Genomic DNA, 20,958 nt, shown 5'->3' on the forward strand with positions numbered 1-20,958 from the left:
AACAGTGCTGCTTCACTTGTGTTTAAAACTGTTTTGTACAACAGGAAAACAAGCTGCTTTAATAATGTGACTATTCCTTTGCCTGAGGAAGAATTTGGGGATGATAGTTAACACATTCTTCCTATAAGCAAAAAACATTTAAGTTTTGATTAAAGTCTGATTAACGTTAGTCTCTCTGCTGTAGGAGATTTCAGTAGCGATACACTTCGCACCTCGCTTACAAAGGTAGCAGGGAATTTTCTTTTCCCTCGCAATTTAGGCAGTAGACTTGTGATGTGTTAAAGGATTGTAGATAGGAAAGGAAGCAGGAGGAATGCATGTTCCTAACCCATAATGTTTTCTTCTCCTGGTGGCCAAGGAATATGCTTTTAACTCTTCAAAACATGTGCTGAGTAGAAACTGTAATGCGTACCCTCGAAGGGCCCAAAAGGATTATGAAACTTCCTTGTGGGCCCCATGTTTGCAAGAACATGTGCATCCCCCATCTCTGGGCCATTCTTAGGGAATGCTGATGCCAGATCCCATGTGGATTAGAATTACTGTTTTGTGTGGACCACACACGGAGTCAGCGGAGTGAGTTCTTTTGGCTTCACATCAAGAATTTAGACCATTGTCCAGAGACTGACACTTCCTTGTAGGAGGATACATAATATGGGAGAGAGCTTTCCACACAGATTGCTTCTTTGGGTGCTGATGGGTGAGGTTTTTGTAAGTGCCAGTGTGTCTCAAGGTTTGGATCCATGACGGTTGTGTTGGACATATGCACCTAGTTATCCGTAGCACCAACTCAACCCAGGTAGAACCTGACACCTGAAGGTTTGGGTTTGTTTGTTTTTAATGCCCAGGCAAGGGAGACACCAGTGTTCCAGCAATAGTTGCTCACTAGTGCCTCGGTGCTCCGTCAGCGGATGCGTTCGTGCCCGCGTTTCAGTCCGCGGTCAGTCGCTGAATGCCGGTGAAGCAAACCTGGCTTGTGCATTGCAGCTCCGTTTGAGAGCCCTCAGGGGCAAGGGAGCTGACCTTGACACTTCACATGCCAGTTTAAATTCTAAGCCTTCTAGGAATGTTGTTTCTTTTATGGATACTGTATCTTTTGAGAAAGCTGTATGTTCTTCCCGATGGCTTTAATAGTGAGAGTTATTGCAACAAGTGGGTTGAGACTGACATAATGATGGTGCTGATTTTCCCTTCCCTGGGAAAGTGCTGTGAAGAATATGTAATCAAAGAATGCAAAACTCATCAGTGAGCCATCAGGAATGGATGTGAGCTCCTGCAGAATGGAATAATGGAAGGATAGTGAGCTATTTGCAGGAACTCTGTTCAGACATGGGCTTAGCATGGACATTTAAAAGTGGCTTAGTTGCTTTTCATTGCTGTTAGTGCTGACTTGCTGCTGCATCCTGCAAACGCGTGATGTATCTGAGTGGCTCATGTGGCTTTCCTGTCTGTCTGGTACTGTGGTTGGATTTTTATCTGGTACTAGTTTGTGTAATTTTCTAGAACCTTATGTATCAATTGTTCCCTTTGTCAGACTTTCAGAACTAAATTATTGTTGAAGTTTTAGAGTTTCACCTTGAGTTGCTAAGCACATCATTGCATTTTTCTTGGAATATTTTTCCGATGGCTGCATAAGGACAACATTATCAGTTAATAAAAGACATTTGTTGATGCAGTTACAGAAAATACTACTTTTAACAATACAGTGGATATGTACAGACAAAGCTAAGGGACTTTGCCGCTTTCACAGCTGAACTTGGCTCAGTACCTGTGTTACAAACCTCACTAGGGTGTTACTTGGTTGCTTCGTGTCTGAACAGGTTGGTTACATTGATTTTTAGGGATGTGTGTGCAATCCATGAATATTATTCTCCTTTTGTGGCTCCACAGTGTTGTTAAGTAATAGCAAGTCATATTGAAATACTGCCACATTATAATGGACTTTTCGGGGAGCAGAATTTTTTATCTCACAATTTACATGTTTCCAAGTTTTTGGAGGACCATCCTGGAGACTGGCTTTTGGAAGAACAAAAGCTTCAAACTGGTAGTGACATCTTAATCAAAGCTCTAGTGCAGAAGATGGGGATATTTCAGTTTTAAGTTCTGCTTTACCAGTTCTGGGTTTTTGGACAATCCTTATTGGATGCATGGTTTTCATCCTAGTACTTTTTCACTGTCTAAAACATCTAACTGAATTATCTAGAATTCCTGGGAAAGATTATAAATTGAGATCCCGTGAATTGGATCCATTATAGATATTTGATTGTCATTATAAGCATCCTATGTATAATATCCTTTTTGCATCTTACGATATTATTGATGTAAAACCTACTTTTTATTGGATGTTAATAGAATTGGTAGTATGACTCAATCCATCATCTCCATCTTGTGAGAGGTGCTAACAAAAGATGATTTTAAAATAGCTCTGCGTTTTGTTTTCAGCAAGTTGTTTCCTCCTCATCTTCACAAAGAGAGAAGAACCTGTTTGTTCATTTTTCACATTGTCCCAAACAGGGCATAACTGAGTCTCTAGTAGGAAGTCTCAGAGAAGAAGAGAAAACGTTTTCAATCTGCTCGAACAGATACGGTGAAAATGAAGCAATATAATGTTTCCTTCTTAATCTAGGGAGGATCTCATCGACAAAAAAATTGAAAGTGCCGTTTCTTGTTTGCAGTCTGTTATTGAGCTTGGACGAGTAATCAGAGACAGAAAAACCATTCCAGTAAAGGTTAGAACTCTTAACATCTCTTATCAATACCTTGGGAATGTGCAATAGCTTTGTAACTCTGGGATAAGCCTGGGAAAATTGAATAAGTTTGGAAGAGCAAACAGAGTTCAACTATAAAATACTTCAAGTGATGAATAATAATTTCTGAAGTTCTTGTTTTGTGGTTTTTTTTTTTTCTTCTTCCCAGTATCCTTTGAAAGAAGTAGTTGTTATCCATCAGGATCCAGAGGCCCTGGAAAACATCAGATCTTTAGAGAAGTACATACTGGAGGTAAGAATCATGTTAATGATGTCCTTAACTGGATTGTGTGTGTCAGTTACCCAAACAAACAAAACCCTGACTGTCCCTGTTGATGATATTAATAACTCTCTGGGTAAAATCGCTGCAGTACTGCGTCTCAGAAGTTGTAGTGAAGGCACAAAGTGCCTTTAATTGCTTAAAAGACTGTAGTGTGGGCTTTTTTTAGTCTTTATGTTCAATTAAATTTCATTACAAATAGACTTTATATGTGTCTTCTTTCACATCTGTGATGTACGAGAGAAATCAAACAGTAGGAGGGAATAGTGAGAAGGAAGTGTTTCAGCTACAGTGATGAATTTCAATGAGCCATGGTATTTTTATTCAAAAAGAAAAGGAGGAAAATAAAGTGCTACTATATCAGTATGTCTTTGAACTTTTTTGTTGATGTTGGGGCCTTTCAAAACATCTTGCAAACCTGTGGTTCTCATCACTTAAATCTGTCATGATCATGCGTTTGCCGTCATGAGCGATGTGATGTGTAATTTCTCGGTGTTTGCAGCAGTGTAGGGGCTGTGTAATTGCTTCGCTGAACAGGGAGTTACAGGTAATAGTATCTCTGTTGTAAGACTGGAGACCTTCCAGAACCCTCTGGCAGGCAGCAAGGGAAGAGGGAAGACTGGCTAAGCGATGCTGCTCTTCCCAAGCAGGCGTAATTTCCTCTTGCTGCAGCAGTCTCGCGTTGGGACAGATGATCACTTTTCACCCAGATGTTTCATTGTGTTGCCTGGGGAGATACGCCATGACTTCATCTTTGTCACTGTGTATGTTTTGGGGAGGAAAGAACTGCATTTTGAGTAGCAGCTCTTTGCTAAGACAGCAGAATTCTAAAGGAACTGATTTGGTGTTGATATTGGGCAGAATGCACACATTAGACTTGAACACAAAGTGGGGATTACTTCATGACAATAATTTCCATGTATTAATCTGTCTGGATTTTCACTCGAATCCTTCTTGTGTGCAATCTTGCTGTATTTGTGTGTGGCTCTTAATTCAACGAGGCAGAACACATGCTAGCTTTTCTCTTGGATGAGAACTGAAGGAGTGGTCTTGCAAAACAGAAACACCTCGGTAGTTGTTCAGACAACCTTCCTCATCAAAGACCTCCTGATAAAAACATCTCTGAGGAAGGGATGCCAGCCTCAACACAAGGTCCTTGTCAGAGAAGTTGAGTACAATAATACAAAAACTTAACAACTCCCTAAAATATCAAATTGCTTAACTGTTACAAGAGATTTCATGTGGAAGTCTTGGTACAGTTTCCGAATGCCTGTGAACTGCAAGCGTAGCCTTCTCATGGCTTGCTCTGTCAAATCGACTTGTTTGAAACAATCTCTGTTTAAATGAGCAAAAAGTAGAAGAAGAAAATAATTTGAACATCAATGTAGTTGTACATCTGAACAGTTTATGGAAAACTTCCTCCCCTTCCCTCCCATGATCACTTCACATCTGGAAAGGTGAGCCGTAGGGTATACTTTTCATTCTCCTCTGAAGTCTGCCCTCTTCCTTATTGTAGGCGCTTGTAACGTATATACTAAAACCAGGTTACTGTTACAGCTTAATTCTTTGTCCTTTTTACCTCCAGCCTACTTCCAGCATATGGCTTTTGTGTGTCCAAGTACAGTAATTGGGTGGGAAATGTAGGGCTTCTCCACAGCTGGGAGTGGTTCCCTTCCTTCAGCTCCATCCACAGCCCCGAAGCTTTGAGTCTGACACTGCCGAGGAACTTGGTTTCCGTTCTATCTTCAGGAAGTTCTTACTGTGTTGTATTTCCTTGGGACCTCTGTACTTCTTAGAGCTGATATAATATAGGACTGGTGGGTTCAGCAAGCCGCCTTTAGTTTGTGTTTCTGTTTAATGGCCTCTGGATTATTAAATAAAACATATTTCTACTAGTATTTGACCTTTGACCGTCCTGTCATCTTTCATTTGTCAGAATTTGTCGCTTTCCAGATCAGTTTATATATGCTCAAGTGTTCAAGGCCAGGTTGGATGAGGCTTTGGGCAACCTGGTGTAGTGGAGGGTTTCCCTGCCCATGGCAGGGGGGTTGAAACTAGATGATCTTTGAGGTCCCTTCCAACCCAAAACGTTCTGTGATTCTGTGTTCGTGACAGTCAGTTCCAATGGCTGTATAAGGGCTGCTGGTAGTACATGAAGCATAAGGTTATGATGCTTTACATTTAATGGATTTTTTTCTTCCGTAAGTGTTTGTAACATTTGGCGTTCTCTAAAGTCAGCGAAATGAGTCTTCAAAGATAAGTGAGATAAGTTCTGTCTCTATTATAATGACCAGTGGCAGTAGAGTATATAAGGACTTTTTTCCCTTGTCCAGAAATGGCTTGGTCTTACTACATGCCTGTCCTTGGTAGGTTGAGGATTCTGTCTTCCTTTCAGTAAGGCATCTTTAGAGGGTTCTGAAACAGAAGATCTAGTCACGTGCTTAAAATATGATGGAACTTTTTTTAGTTCAAGTCGTCATTGTCAGGATCAGCTGCTTTGCCTTGACAAAGAGAACAAAAATCTGCATCTACCCAAGCAAGATCAACTCTCCTCGCTTGGTCAGAGCAACCGTGTCAGTCAAAGAATTCAGGAGGTGGCTGAAGCAGCAGAGGACTTCTTAAGCTTCTAACTGGGTACTCCTCCAACAACAGCATCTTTCCCCAAGCTGGAGTACACACAGAGGCAGCTTCTGAAAATTTTGGGGGGAGCAACTTAAGAGCACTGGCTAAGAGAGTCGTGGCTCAATGCACGAAACTTTTTTAGATCAGCGTTTTATTCTTCTTGCTTTTAGTTACTGTGAGACTTAAATTCTGAAGAGTTGTGCAGTAAAGGAATTTCAATTACAAAAATCGTAATTGATTTGCAAGTGAGAGTGGTAAGGCCTTTTCTGTCATGTGACCTTATGGACTATTTCTCTTAGACTTGGCAGCTATGATGTGTCACTTCAGCATTGCTGTTATTTTGGATCATTTCAATACCTGAATCTTTTCAATAGCACAATTTTGTGAAATTTAGGTTAGTGTCATGTTTTCTTCATCTGAAAACTGGATTTGTGGATTTTACAGAATCTAATTTTAAGGGAGATGAGGTTTGCTTATTCAAATTACTTCCAAAAAGATAGCTGACAAAATCTGCTGTAACTTCTAGAGCTAGTAGAAGGTAATGAAGAACCTAAAAATTGTATAAATTATTATATAATTAGATTGTACAAAAATATATTTTAATTTATATTATTTTTTTACCGCAAACGAGGTTAAGGTGTGTCTTATGAGGAGATGAGTTACGACAAAGTCAAATACCTTTATGGAAGCATAAATACAAAATGCTCTCTATTGTCCTGGTTTTATTACGTATCTTAAAATTCAACAAGCTGATGCCGAAGCTTAGTATGTGTTTTATCATTTTTCTTAGCAGTCAATCAAGTCGTTTACTAGGATGGTTCCAGGCTGAAGAGGCCAATCAATACAGGCAGACTAAGCAGTGTTACCTGGGCTGCATTCACAGCTTTGTTCATCAACCTCCTTACATATTCGGAGCTGTAGAACCTTTAGTTATTGCCAGAAGTGTGTTTCTAGTAAATTTGCAGGTGCCAGAGGTAATCTGTAAGAAAAATGACACCATTTGATTTCATGCAGTTGCTGACAAAAGAAATTGAAAAATACACTTGTCAATTCTTCGAAAATTTCATTCATTGCATTTTTCAGAAGTAGCTGTGTTCTTTGATCTACAGTCATACTCCATCATCAGAACATAGTAAATCATTTAAATAAATGAATTTTAATATTAGAACTGTCCAGAGAATAGAATTGTCATGTAAAAATGACCAGGCTTAGAAAAGGAAATAAATCCAGAAGGCTTTTAGTAACCGAACACACTTGCATTTTATTCATTCGTATTTGAGGCCTTTTACAAGCCTAGTTCAGGGCTTCTCTTCCTACCTACGTCCAGTGAAAGGCTTTCTCTGAGTAAATTTTACTCTACGCACAATCAGAATCTTGTTTGCATCCAACCTTTGTATACCCCTCACCTCCCACCCCTACGTATGGCTATAATAAACCAGACAATTGACTTCCCCTTCAGCAGATTCAAGGTCTGCCAGTATTTCGCAACGTTAACGCTTTAATCATAGAATCGTCTGGTTGGAACCGCCTCCCTGGACAGCCTGTTCCAATACTTCACAACCCTCTGTGTAAAGAAATTTTTCCTGATATCTGACCTAAATTTCCCCTGGCTCAACTTGAGGCCATTCCCTCTCATCCTGTCATTCATAACATGGGAGAAGAGACTGACCCCCATCTCCCTACAACTTCCTTTCAGGTAACTGTACAGAGTGATGTAGCAGCTTGAGTCCATGAATGGGCTGGATCAACTCTTCCTCTGTTTTTTGGAGCGTGGTTGGGTCACTGGTTGGTCTGATCACGTCTGGCACACGGCACCAGCTGAAGGCCCTTGTACATGTGGATGCTGAATAGACAGGTCTTCCGGCTGGCGATGGGAAGGACTGGTTGCCTCAGTTTGTGTGTGTGAGACTTGAAAGCCATGTTAAGGAGCTAATTTTGATTTATTGAGAAGATAAAATTAAGAACTATTTGAGGTCAAAGCACTATATTGAGGCAGATATAAACAAACCTCAAACATAGACTTGGTTTTTTTTTTAAGAGTCATTCTGGTTTTTTAATTGATAATATATACAGAAAAATGGTTTCCTAATCTAATTAGTATAGAAAACTTGTCCTTATGGAGTTGGCTTGTATGTAATTTATCTAATCAGGCCTAAAGTCATCTTTCAATTTGTGCTATGTTTTGGTTTATTATTTCTTTTTTTCCCCACGAAGTCGTCATTTACCACTCATTTCCAACAGCACCGCATTAAAACTGAATTTCTGAAGTACATAGTTTTCATTAGATTTCCTAAGAGATATATTAAATAAAATTAGATTCAGTCGTATTCTTGGCTCCTCATGTCAGTAGGACTTCCTAGGGAAGCAGACTGTGGCTCAGAGGTTGTGTTTGAGCATTACTTCTCAATCTAAATGTCTGGCTATTTGCTAGTCCTGTCAAGCTGATGCTGCCATTTACTTCTGCTTCCTAAATGACTTGGAGTAGCTTCCTTGCCAAATGCGCTTGGTGATTCTTTATCATGTTGATGTGAACTCTGACCACCTTCTAGTAGAGATTTAAGCACAAAATGCTTCAAGTATCAGGCAGCCCGACAGACAAAACCTGTCAAATGATAGTGAAATGTGCAGGTTTATACCTGTAGAAGAGTTGCATGGTGGCAATTAAAACTTTCCAAGATTCGTCCATGGTACGTTACACCAAGAATAGAGAGAACGAGACTGCAACTGGAAATTTTGGTATCAAGTCCTTCCTTTTATTTATTTCTTACTTGGCTTTACAAAGCAGGGAGAACCCAGACTTTCTTGAAGACAGAAAATAACACTTGGATACAGTGCTCTGACCCACAGGAGGTACACCATGACAGGATTTCTTGTGGTGTTAATAACGTGTGTAATGCATTTGTTCGTTGGACAGAGTTAAGGGTAGAGCAGAGAAGTTTGTTGTGTGTTTCTGAATTTGGCATTGCGTGATGGTCAGGGTGTGTAAAGAAGTGGTTTTGTTTTAATGGTCGTTTTTCATGTGCTGCTGTGATGAGGGAATATTTGTAATTAAGAACAGAAGAAATGACTTAGTGGTTTAGACTCATGGCTCATCTAGCACATTGTGCTGTCTGCTGTAGCTGTGGAGTCTGTTCAGAGAAAACACGAGCATCTGGCCACTGCTTGCAGCGAACTCCTGTCATAGTCAGCCTTCTGCAGCTATTGCACGAAGGATGTTCAATGGAAGGATATTCACACGCCTACCTGGTCCCTGGAACTTCTTTTCTTGTGCCTGCTGTTACGAGCTTAATTCCTCTTTGAACTTGGTGGTACACTCCTCCTTACCTCCTCTGGTGGCATTGAGTTCCAGGGGTTAACTGCTTGTATATCTCTTAAAGCAATCTACTATTTCTGCTGCACGCTCCATCGCTTGAGGGGTTATTTGGGGATTTGGTGAATAACAGTTTTTACATTCCTTACCCACCTCCTTCATAACTTTTAAAGTTTCTATCATATCCCTCTTCCACTTTCTTCCCTAGAAAGACTTCCAACCTTGATCTTTCCTCACGTGGTAGCAATGCAGTTCTCTTAAATCGGTTATTCTCTCGAATCTTCAGAGAGATATATATATATAGCACCACTATATTCCCCTTAAGATATAGGGACAAAAACTGCGCTCATTACTCATAAAGCATTGACAAATCCAAGTTTCTCTAGTGGTAAAGCAACATCCTTGGTCTGGGGCCCCTCCTGAAGTTCCTGCAAGTTTTATGAGCTTTCGGCTGCCCCTGCATACTGATCTTCAGAGCTCTTGTGCTGCAAAGCACGGACTGAGGTTTTGCTGAGCAAGGTGTTTTTCTGTACAGGACCTAGAGTAAAGAGAGAAGGAAAGAGACAAAATGCAGCAATAGTGTTTCTCTAACTTAAAACACAAAATTATCATTTATGTTTATAGCTTATTTATCATTTATTTACAGCTTGAGACTTACAATTTCCCTAGAACCGTGGCCCCTGGTTTGTGCCCTTTCCATGTCTGTCGAGGTGACTGTTCTTTAGCTTCAATTTTTTTCTCGGTGCATTTATGTAGGAGCTGAACGTACGTCAGGTGACGTTGTCAACTAATAAAGATAAGTACGGAGTCCGGCTGAGAGCAGAACCAGATCACATGGTGCTCGGGAAGCGCTTGAAAGGTGCGTTTAAGCTTGTCATGGCTGCAATCAAAGAGCTGAAGAGTGAGCAGCTGGAGGAATTCCAGGAGACAGGTATGTAGTGGAACAAACCACTGAACGAACGATGGCAATGTTGACCAAGAAAAGATCCGTAATCCTTTGGCTCATTAGCAAAAAATAAAGCAATCGCACTTGGTTTGTGAATATTAATCAAGCGTTTGCAGGAACAGATGCAAAAACACCCTTCTGTGGGCTTAGGGAGACTTAAGGCCTACTTCTGTTATCATCCCTATTCAAGTTTGTGTTAATGAGAATAGGAGAAAAGTTGTTTTTCTTATTTTGCTGACAGTAGATGAGAAGCGGCCGTGTGTACTAATCTTACACTGCTCTCCTGTTTGAGGGCTGTTGTAAGAGCAACAGGAAGTTGAGAGTAAGTTGTTCTGTAGGACTGAATCAAGCTTGAACTATCTACTATAGGTTTTATTCTAAAATCATTGCTTCAGTTCCCGATTTACAAGTGGGTATGAATATTCCAGCTCTGTTTAGTTAACTGCTTGGATGTAAATTTTCATTTAGTTGAGTATAGAGGTTATTTGTAAATTTTATTTCGTGTCATTCAAATGATTCACAAACAGTGGCTGCAGTATCTGCATTGGAGCTGAGTTCTGCTGCCTGTGAAGTGCTTGTGTGAAAAATCCGAGTGTTCAGTGTTTCTTGCTAACCCTTCACCCCTGTTCAAACATGTTGCGGATATCCTGCATTTCATGTCTTTGGAGTTTGAACTTGTTTAAAGCTTTTTCAATTCAAAAAAATACTTTTCACTCTGATTGTAAGAGATGCTTTTTGTCTGCCGATTCTGCAGGCACCATTGTTGTAGAAGGACATGAGCTCCATGGGGAAGATCTTCGCCTCATGTATACCTTTGATCAGGTTGCAGGAGGATCTGTCCAGTTTGAGGCACATTCTGATGCTCAGGTATTTTATTGGTCATTTCTTACTTTTTTTGATTAAGAGAAGAGTTCCTCTAGAAGAAACATGAAAATGGTGAGGTGAAAGCTGGGGTGGTTTTGTTTGTTCAATTAGGCTCCTGGAATTTGTTGAACTATCTTCTGGATTTTGGAGATACGAAGTACTCTCTTCAGCAGTGTCTTTTGTAAGTGAGGAGCTCTGTAAAACTATACCCGAGCTTCTGAGAGAGTTAATACTCGTTAGTTTCAAATTTGTTACCTATCTACCTGTTTTCTGTGCATCACCTCAGGTTTTAGTTCTGCTGGATGTCACCCCAGACCAGTCCATGGTGGATGAAGGAGTTGCCCGGGAAGTGATTAATCGCATCCAGAAGCTTCGCAAAAAGGTTAGGAAGCAATGGTTTGGAAAGAGACATTTTCATTTACTTTTAAGCAGTCTTTGGGCAATCTGCAAGCAGAAAGTGACCTTCGTAATTAAACATGAAACCCTGTGTCATTTGCTCCTAATGTACAGCTTTCTGATCGGGCATAAATCATTACAAATCATTATTTTCATTTTGAATTTTCATATTGCTAAGTAGCTAGAGTTGAACAGTGAGCTTGCTGTACATCACCCGTAGTGAATTAACTAATTTGCTTACTTTGCTGAGCCCCCCTTGTTTCTTGTCTCCAGCCCCACAGCGGTGGCTCAGGCCCCGTTAGGCAGCTCTCAGGCCTGCCTGCCTCCTGCCAAGTATTGCCTCTGTTCCGTCCCCGGTTCCGGTGTGTTACATCAGCTGGGCTGGTGAGAGCCGAGACATCTGAGCCTGGGACTGCAGAAAGAAACAAACTTGGGTCTTAGCAAATTGCAGGAGGCATTTCTGGCACCAGTTTGTGTACCTACATTAACGATTCCGCTCTAAATTGTTCTCATCATACGTAGAAACAATGCTGTCCGACCTTTATGTTAAAGCACTTTGAACCACTGTGACTTCCCTCTCCAATAGGAATCCAGAAAGAGCTGCACTCAGTATCTCCATTTTGTGCCAAGAAAGTATGGTCATGGTGGAGGTGATGACAAGTCTAAGCAGCCTTTAATCTGGAGAGGACGTTAAGTAATATTTAACTTGGTACAAAGAATTGTAAGGATTTCAGAACCTGCAGCCTTGTGGTGAAGACCATGGTGATGCAGACTGTCCCCCTGCAGCCCATGGAGGTCCATGGTGGAGCAGAGATCCACCTGCAGCCCATGGAGGACCGCGCTCTTCATGTGGATGCCCAAAGGAGGCTGTGGCCCCATGGGAAGCCCACGCTGGAGCAGGCTCCTGGCAGGACCTGTGGAGAGAGGTGCCCAGGCTGCAGCAGGTTTGCTGGCTGGACTTGTGACCCCGTGGGGGACCCACACTGGAGCAGTTCATGAAGAGCTACAGGCATGGGAAGGACTCGTGTAGAATTTCAGGGAGGACATGAATAGTTCAGGGAGGACATGTCTGCTGTGGGAGGCACCCTATGCTGGAGCAGGGGAAGAGCCTGAGGGGTCCTCCCCCGAAGCGGAAGGAGCGGCAGAAACATGTGATGAACTGACTGCAGCCCCCGTTCCCTGTACCCCTGTGCTGCTGGAAGGGAGGAGGTAGAGAATTCAGGAGCAAAGTTGAACCTGGGGGAAAGATGTTTTAAGATTTAGTTTTTATTCCTCATTACCATACTCTGATTTGATTGGAAAAAAAATAATCTAATTTCCCCAAGTTGAGCCTGTTTTGCCCATGACAGTAACTGCTGAGTGATCTCTCCCTGTCCTTATCTCACCCCCACGAGCCTTTGGTTGGGTTTTCTCTACCTCATCCAGTTGAGGAGGGAGGTGATAGAGCAGCTTTGGTGGGCACCTGGTGTCCAGCCAGGGTCAGCCCACCACACCAACTTGGCTAACTTGGTGGCAAAGGATTTGTATCTTTTCCAGACTTTGCCTGAAGGAATCTTGCAGGAGCCCTAAATAATGTGTAGAGAAAATTTTCATGAGACATGTTTTTGGGAAAAGATACCCGCACAGTTAAGACTGCCTGAATTTTCAGTATAAGCATACATGAAAAATAACAAATTCGTACCAGAAGCTATACAGAGAGAGATAAAAATAAAACCAGTAAGGAATGTGGCCATCAAAGGAAAACTCTCTCGTAAGTTAAGACGATTTAAATTTACTTCTGTAGTGACATAAAGTAATAATCTATTCCCATTTAAATGAATATCAAGATACTTAGTCTTGCCTAATAATTAACAAGGTGCTAATGTACGTTTCTGTCACTCATTCCACTCCTGTTACAGAAGTGTACGTGGAATAAAAACCACAAACAGGTTCTGGATCCGCAGTAACTATTGCTGAGATGGCACTAGGGTGCTCATTAGAGCAGATTTTCGAAAGAAAGTTGTCTTAGTGCTGCTGGTTTTTCCTTGAAACCATTTTCTTTCTGAAGCAGAATTTTGCTATAATTCAGCATTAATATTCAAATTAATTGCTCTTTTCCTGAAATATAGTTAGTGTGTGAGATGTGACAGAACTAGTGTGAAAAAGTAAAAGTCTGGTCTTTTACCACCTTCCAAACCAATACCCGAACGTCTCGGAGACTGTCACTGATTGAGCAATTGCTCAATAAAGAGCTGAGGGTTTGATTTCAGGCTGGCAGGATGTGTAAATTCTCAGGCATCTAGAAAAGCATTTGAATAGATTTGGTAGGCTTTCAGTTCATGAAGGGAGAAAGCTGGTAAAGAAATTTGAGAGTGAGACATTTTGAGCGAGGCATGCTATTCGGTCATTATCTTTTAAAGAAAAACTCAACAGTTTCAACCCTCTTTCTTGCCCTTCTGACAAAGGGATCATTTCATTCTAAATCTTTTGTGGAAATTTTTAACAAATGTCTGGTAAATATATTTCTAAGATTTTTTTTTTACTCTTTTAACTTACCAAGTATCCTTCTTTCAGTTTGTGTATGTGGAAGTCATCTTGCTGTCACTAATAGTATATTTGGTGTTTCCTACAGCGAAATCTGGTTCCTACAGATGAGATTGCAGTGTACTACAGATCACATCCAGAAGGTGACTACCTGGACGCTGTTATTAAGGACCATATGGATTTCATTTTTGCAACTATAAAGGCTGCCCTGAAGCCTTACCCGGTGCCTACCTCAAAAGAAGTTCTTATCCAGGAAACAACCCAGGTAAGAAGGAAAAAGTGTTGACTGCATAGCTTATTGTGTTACCTGCTATTAGCTGAACAAATGGCTTCATGTGCAGAAAAATTGTATGTCAATATTTATTTGAGAGATACAATGGGTATTGTTTCATATTTATAAATTTCCATATTAGTCTTTTTGGTTTAAAGAAGATAGTTGGGCCCTGTATGTGTAGTAGTTTTGAAAATGAAGCTGACTGGGTACCAGAATAACCATCTCAGATGGTCATCTGTGTAAGCTTAATACAGTTACTTGTACTTGGATTAGTGCATCGTTTAGGCAGGAAAAATACTGTTGCTCTGATTTCTTTGAGTTAATATGCTTTTGTATTAGAAATGTTCTCCTTCGAGGATAAATTTGCCTTTTGGCTTAAGACCAACTCTAGTTCTTAATGATTGAGGATGCTTGGGTTTTTTTCTCCCTTGCATTGCTGCAGTTCACTCTTGTAACTGCAGTTTTGCAGATTGACTTACTCTTTCAGCAGCAGATTTGAACCATTTCCTTTGTTTTCTTTGACCGTTTCTACTGGCATGTTTAGAGAATACTTTTCCCATGTTTTTTTTCAAACTTACTATATTCAAAAGGCTTATCTAGAATTGTGGATGAAATATTCTTTAATCTAAATGTCATACTGGACCAGAAAGACAAGAACTTGTGATATATCAGACTTAAAGTTTGATTTACGGAATGACTTGGGGGTCTGAAAATAGTTGAAAGGAAAGGACATTAGTTTTATCCATCTTAATAACAGTATGTATGTAAGGAAATGCTATATACTTATTAATTACACTTCAGAAGTTGTACAGATTTGAAACAAAGCTCTGTTTGGCCTTTTCCAAAACTATTAGTTTAATCTAGTGACAAATATGGGGAAAAACACTATGTAAAAGTGGAGAATATTGCAATTGAGAAATCAGTGAAAATATTTTGCTATTTCTCCTAGGTACTTATTTGACTGGGATGCTGCTAATGGACAGTTTCTTGTTCAGTCAATATCAAATCTGAATTAGAGCATAAAAGCAACTGGGAAAAAAAGTATAGTTCTGGGAAACACTTGTCTGACTGCCTGCCCCTAAAATTGCCTGTACATGAGCAATTCATGAGTTGGTCGATGTGTCTGTCTGTGAGAGCTGTCATGCCTCTGCAAGTGTGGTTCCCCTCCACTGTTATTTTTCTGTTTTCAGATTCTAGTGAAGAAAAACATTGTGGAAAGCTGAAAGATGAGTCTGTTGGATTAGTTTTAAGTAACACTGTCTATGAAATAATGAAATCTTGCCCTTACAGAAGGTGCTGGTGATTATGGATATAATTGATAGCTGTTGTCTGGATGTCAGCAAAAACCAGACATCCGTTCAGTTTGGGAAATGATGAGCTGGTGTGTAACCCAGGTGAGAGGAGGTTTGTGGGTCAGGCCGTGCATTTGCACCAACGTCGGATTTCAGATTGGGAAAACCTAAAAAACAATAGCTGAAGTAACTCTGTATACGGACAGTTCTGTGTGACTGTTTGCACCGATGGCTAAGTTCATAGAAACGTAATAATCTTGCAACAGTCACCTGTCAGCTTAAAATCTGCGGCGTGGGGGTTTGTCCAACACAACCGTGAGCAGTGGTTTGTTTCGAGTTCTGTGTGCCAAAGCTTATGTGTGGTAAATGGAGGCAAAGAGCAGCTTTGTAAGTAAACGTGGAGTTGTTTGTGATTATTTTACTTTAAGGAGTCTCAGTCACTACAAAGTACCTCCCTGTGGAGTTCATCTGTGGTCTTGGCAGCGTGGGTTGCCTCCTGCACGTTTCGGTGGTTGCTGCGCTCACAGACTTGCTGTGCCTCTGACTTGTTAGTCGGGTACTTAGACTTTAAAGTTGAGGTTGCAGAGAGAAACAGATGACTGAGGTTTTAGTGCAACTGTAAAATGTTCCTTGGAAGTCTGGCTTCCTGGGACTGCGGAGATGGATTGCTTAGGGCAGACGTTTGTACTCTGTGTTCTGCTGCAACTGGCTTGGCACATTGAGAGCAGTGAATAAAAATGTCTGAAATGAGAAAACCTGCCTTTAGAAATCCTTTCAGTGTAGAAGTTTGGCCCTTGTGGATAGCTGAGGATAGCCGTAGCTGTGTGCAATGAATTCCTAGTTGTGCGTCAGACATGGCTATGATGAGTTGCCTTTATTGTTCATAAGTGCATTGCATTTTGTACTAGCAGCTCCAGCCATAAAGACTATGGAGATGTGTGAATTCAAACTGAAATGTGCATCAACTGTCTCCTGGTGGTGTGGGTTGATAAGCAGCATTGACGTGGAAAATGCTTTAGTGACCATTACACACCATCAGATGTAAAAGCAGATGCAAGTTAAAAGAACGAAGTGTGTAATTCCACATGTGAGTTTGTAAGTTAAGTCAACTCTGACAGGATTGTTGCACCAAATATAAAAACAATAACAGAAGTCTGCATGATGTTGAATATATGTGAAAACTGGGACAAAAAATGAAATGCAGCCTGTCTTTTCTAAAGGTATTTTGATTACATTTGAGATCAGTCTTTCTGCAAAATTATTCTCGATCCATTTTGAATATAAGGCTTTAATTACAAACTCCACATACTTGCTCTGAGACAACCAAAAAAAAAAATCAGCAGTTGCTGATGGGAAGGAAAAGCAGCTACTTTAAAAATGAATTTTCAGTTGCTGGTAGAATTTGGTAAACATAAAAAGAGATTTACTGCTCCATAAGCATCTTTCCCTAGTTCATCATAGGAGCTCAGTAAAGAGTGGCACTTCCAGGTTTGTCTGTTCACCCTTTGGACTGTGACTCTTGCAGAGACCGTCTCTAAATTTATAAAAAGTTTGGCTGAAATGGCCACTTAGTATCAGTTGTTCATCTAAGTGATTTCTGTATCATACTTGTTTAATTGCAAATTTTAATTAAGACATTTTTTAGAGTGTGATTCTCATGAACATTGGTGTAAGTGCTGGAGTAATTCCAGCCTGTGTGTCGCTCAAGAAGAGACCTGTGCCTGAAAAAAACAGTCTTAAAGCTATGGTTAGGGCCTCTACAAAATAAGTCTGTTGCTGTAGTATTGCTACAGATTCTCAGATCTCTTCATTCTGTCCCTCATTTGCAAAGGAAGGTACTTGTTCCATTTCTTGTTGGGGTACTTGAAGTTTTAATTGGTTCACTAATTGCTAATGGGGAGATACTCACAAAGGCTGGCTTGACATCAAGGCAACCGCTGCCCTGACTGTTCTTGGTAGCCCCTTGGAGACAGATGAAGGCTTCTCCAGGCAGCGACAGAGAGCAGGGTCCTGTCTTCAGATACTCCGAATTTAAGTCTGGAAGAGTCTTTCTTCAGCATATTCACTTTTGGATTATATTTTGGGAGACTGACATCACTGCTCATCACTTAAGAAAAACAGAGAGGAATAAACAGCCTGATTTTCACATGTGTTAAATACTGCTGCATCTTTATGTTAAATTAATATTTCAAGTGGTCTGATTCTGAAGGAAGATGTGGCAAAGCTGCTATTCTGTTGTAACTCATGTTTAGTATAAGATAAGATCTTATGTTGTTTATTTAAGGAAAATACCTGGTTGTGTTTGTTTAATAAAGCAATATTCCAGTAATTGTAATATTCCTCTTTCTTCAGCTGAAGGGATCAGAGCTAGAAATTACACTGGTCAGAGGTGGCTTGTGTCAGTGTGTTGGTCCAGCCTGTGCCTACGTCAACCTCAAAGTTTGCGTCAACGGGACAGAGCAAGGTAGGGATGCACTGGGTTCGATTTGTCAGTGGTGGCATTAAAGATTGTTTGGGAAACGGAGCCATGAATTTGTTTGAAAGATGGTGTAAACTCTCTTCCAATAGTAGCTTTAAATAGTTCTTGAAAATGAGTTTATTAAAAGCAAAAGCACATGCTGTCCATGATGTGGACCTGAAGTAAATATGCAGGTGTAGACATGAATTCTTCATGTTCTGCAGAAGGGTTTGTGTGCGACTGTGGAGGTGTACACGCTCTGTGTGTGTGTGTTCACCCACGCTCAGAGCATGCACCTTGAGAATTTTTAATTCTCGATGTAGTATTGCAAATGTAGGTGGTGCCTTTCTGTGGAGGCGATACTGATTTTGAAAAACTTAAATATTAAGTACAGAGCTGAAAAGAGTACTTAAACCAGAGAATATCATGACTATGTCTTAACTGTAACCAAAAGAAGAGTACAGCAATATTGTTGAAAGTATTACAAGGTTGAGTTGCGTATTAAAAGTAGAGAAAACTAAATGCCCTCTGGAATTTTTTTCCTACGTGTGTTTGCAGTTTGTGTGTGGAAGTAAGTGTGCCTGGTTCAACATTGTTAACAACGCTACTTACTGAATACTAATGAGTGTAACTGCATAGGCTGGTGAACGCCTCGGAAGGCAGCCACTCTGTCAGCTTTTAATCAACATAATAGTGGATTGTAGTTCAGTGACATAAGAAATGAGTTGCTTTTGCTATTAAGAACAGATATAACTTCCTTACTCTAAATCTGGAGGACACTTGAGTCTGTTTCCCTGTTTTCTTTCCTCTTTCCCTTTCTTACAAGAACAATTTCTGGAAGATGCAGTGTTGCCAGTTTTAAGTTAGCTTAGAAACTCACTGGAAGTAGTTAGAAAAAGTCATTAGAAAATCATTGGAACTTGGATATTGCTTCCAAACTGCATTTTCATTTCTTAATTTTGGTTTTAGATGGTGTGTTGCTGCTGGAAAATCCAAAGGGAGATAATACCTTGAACTTCGCTGGACTTGTAGATGCTGTCTCCTGCATTTTTGGTCTTAAAAATTCAAAACTGACAATTTTTAATGGAAAAACAGGTAAATGGAGTATGACAAAGAAAATTGAAAGTCTTTCTACCAGCAGCTAGGAGTTACTTACTGTGTAATTTTTCTATATATATACAAAATTGACAAGAAAATACACAAGGAAATATTCTATTTTATAGTACTTAGCTTATGAGACTGTGTTTATAGTCACATCAAAATGTTTCCAAAAGCTGCTGCTAAATTGTGCTCATCTCTTCTGTTATCTTATTTCCACTGCAGTTCTCAGCAGGAAAAAGTCTGATTTATTTCAGAAAGTGTTTCCATCGGGTCCAGGCAATGCTATATATTGATGGCAAGCTGCCATCAGCTTTTGCATGCTTTTTTTTCCCTAATGCCTCAGTAGGCAGGGTGAGAACTTAAATTGAATGCAAACTGCTGTCTGTAGAGGAAAAAAACATTGCTTTTTCTCCCTAAAGAAACTTGAGGATCTCTGCGTTTCTTTTTTAGAAAAATCTATCAAATATTTTTGTAACTTGAACTTTGCCTCTGTTAAGGCATGAGAATGTAAAATGTCTTCTGTGGATTATACATAGACTTACAGGCTGTATCGTAGTTTGGTTCATTACAAAGATGATGTAGCTGAAACAAAGGAAAATGTGAAAGATGTTGCAGTTAGTGACTCTGAGACCCTACCAGCCAACCGGCATTCTCCCCCAAGATGAGGATGCTGTTTTATTATTACTTTATGTACAATATTTCAATACATCAGAAAGAGTTACAACTTAAAAATCAGCACACTGAGAACAAGGTTATGCTAAAAACCAAACACTTTAAGTGAAGAAATAGAGAGAGTCCTTAACAGGGGCCATGCCAGGTAGGACTTTAGAGATGTTTCAAAAGTAAAAGTAAACTCTTTGTACGTTCTTAGTGTTATTTATAGACACCTCTTGAAGTTCAGACTTTGTTTCCATACCATTAATAAGAAGTCTGAAATGAGTGACACAGAAATAATAAAATGCTGCAAAAAAGGTAATTGGATGGCTACAGAAGCTTCTGCTGGTGTGTTTTCATAGAAATATTCCTGAAGCAACATCTAAGAGGGAGGTACTTTAACTGGCTGTTGTGAAAGGCTGTTCTGGGGTGCCCACAATACTGCTAAGGATCGCCAGGCTATGTCTGACTATAACATCAGGAGGGGAATAGTCTTCCTTGAGTCTGCAACATCACCATTTCCGTCTTTAGTTTTATTACTTGTCTTTTCCTGAAAGTGTTTCTACAAGAATGTTTTGGGGTTTTGAATATCTGGTATAATCCATTACCCTACTGTGATAAAACTTCTTTCCAAGTTGCGCTAAGCTGAACTAAATAGTTCTATCATATGAAATGATTGTTCTTTGCTTTGTTATAGGTTATTTCTAGGGAATTTTGGATCCCTCAGTGTCTTCGTCAAGTTTCAGTTATGTTTTAAAGGAGGAAATAGTTTTCCTTTAAATCCTTTTCCAAATGGTAGTCATAGCTTCATAGCAGTGTGGTATGTGCCTGCAGAGGTGGGTATGTACTGGTACAATTCAACACCATCACAGATATTAAGAGATGACCTGTAAAAGGCCAAGAAGAGTTGGGAAGCTCTCATCTTGTTAAGATTATAAGCAGTTTGACTCCTTATTTGGTTTGTTTTCTGCCACTAATAGGACAAAAGGATGCAACATAAATCTACTGATGTGGAATTCCTAAAGGAAGTGGAAAAGAGTATCTAAACCTTCCTTCCTCCTTAAAGATTCTCTTCTGCTGTAGTAACAAAGGCTTTATTTCTTTCCTTTCCATGTTGCTTTTGCTGTGTAGATATCATTTTGGGACTTCCCATCTTGGCATGCTGATCTTAATCTTTCACTCTTTGTAAGTGGTCTGGGCAGAGTGGGTTTTTTCCCTGCCCGCTTACTAGCGACATGGAAATTCCCTTGGATAGATTAGATTATCAAATTCACTTTTGCTGCAATTTGGCAGAGATCTGGAATAAGTATTGATCAGCAGAAGATGCACCTCCCTGAGGAGTCAGGGTTGAAGGCATGTACAAAGAAAGTAGCTCTTAAAGATGTTGGAGTGTAGAACTGAAATTCCTGATGTTTGGTTCGGGTACAATCCCTCTGCTTTATCTGCCCACCCTTTGCACGGGTAGGTGAGGTGAGGCCTAGTGCGGGTTCCAGG

At 40.2% G+C, this 20,958-nt stretch overlaps 1 protein-coding gene across 1 annotated transcript in view; it reads left to right on the forward strand.

Annotated features, from left to right (window-relative positions):
* The window catches only part of IARS1 (isoleucyl-tRNA synthetase 1), a 111,334-nt gene that overhangs the window by 81,706 nt on the left and 8,670 nt on the right, over positions 1 to 20,958 (forward strand). Inside the window, exons 27-34 of the mRNA XM_086618779.1 lie at positions 2,624 to 2,726; positions 2,914 to 2,997; positions 9,713 to 9,887; positions 10,657 to 10,769; positions 11,053 to 11,148; positions 13,774 to 13,950; positions 17,604 to 17,715; positions 18,679 to 18,804. Coding sequence (XP_086474905.1) covers positions 2,624 to 2,726; positions 2,914 to 2,997; positions 9,713 to 9,887; positions 10,657 to 10,769; positions 11,053 to 11,148; positions 13,774 to 13,950; positions 17,604 to 17,715; positions 18,679 to 18,804 — 986 coding nt within the window. The remainder of the gene's footprint in view (positions 1 to 2,623; positions 2,727 to 2,913; positions 2,998 to 9,712; positions 9,888 to 10,656; positions 10,770 to 11,052; positions 11,149 to 13,773; positions 13,951 to 17,603; positions 17,716 to 18,678; positions 18,805 to 20,958) is intronic.

Source organism: Tauraco erythrolophus, chromosome 12 (genome assembly GCF_009769465.1).
Source record: "Tauraco erythrolophus isolate bTauEry1 chromosome 12, bTauEry1.pri, whole genome shotgun sequence".
NCBI classification, from domain to species: Eukaryota; Metazoa; Chordata; class Aves; order Musophagiformes; family Musophagidae; genus Tauraco; species Tauraco erythrolophus.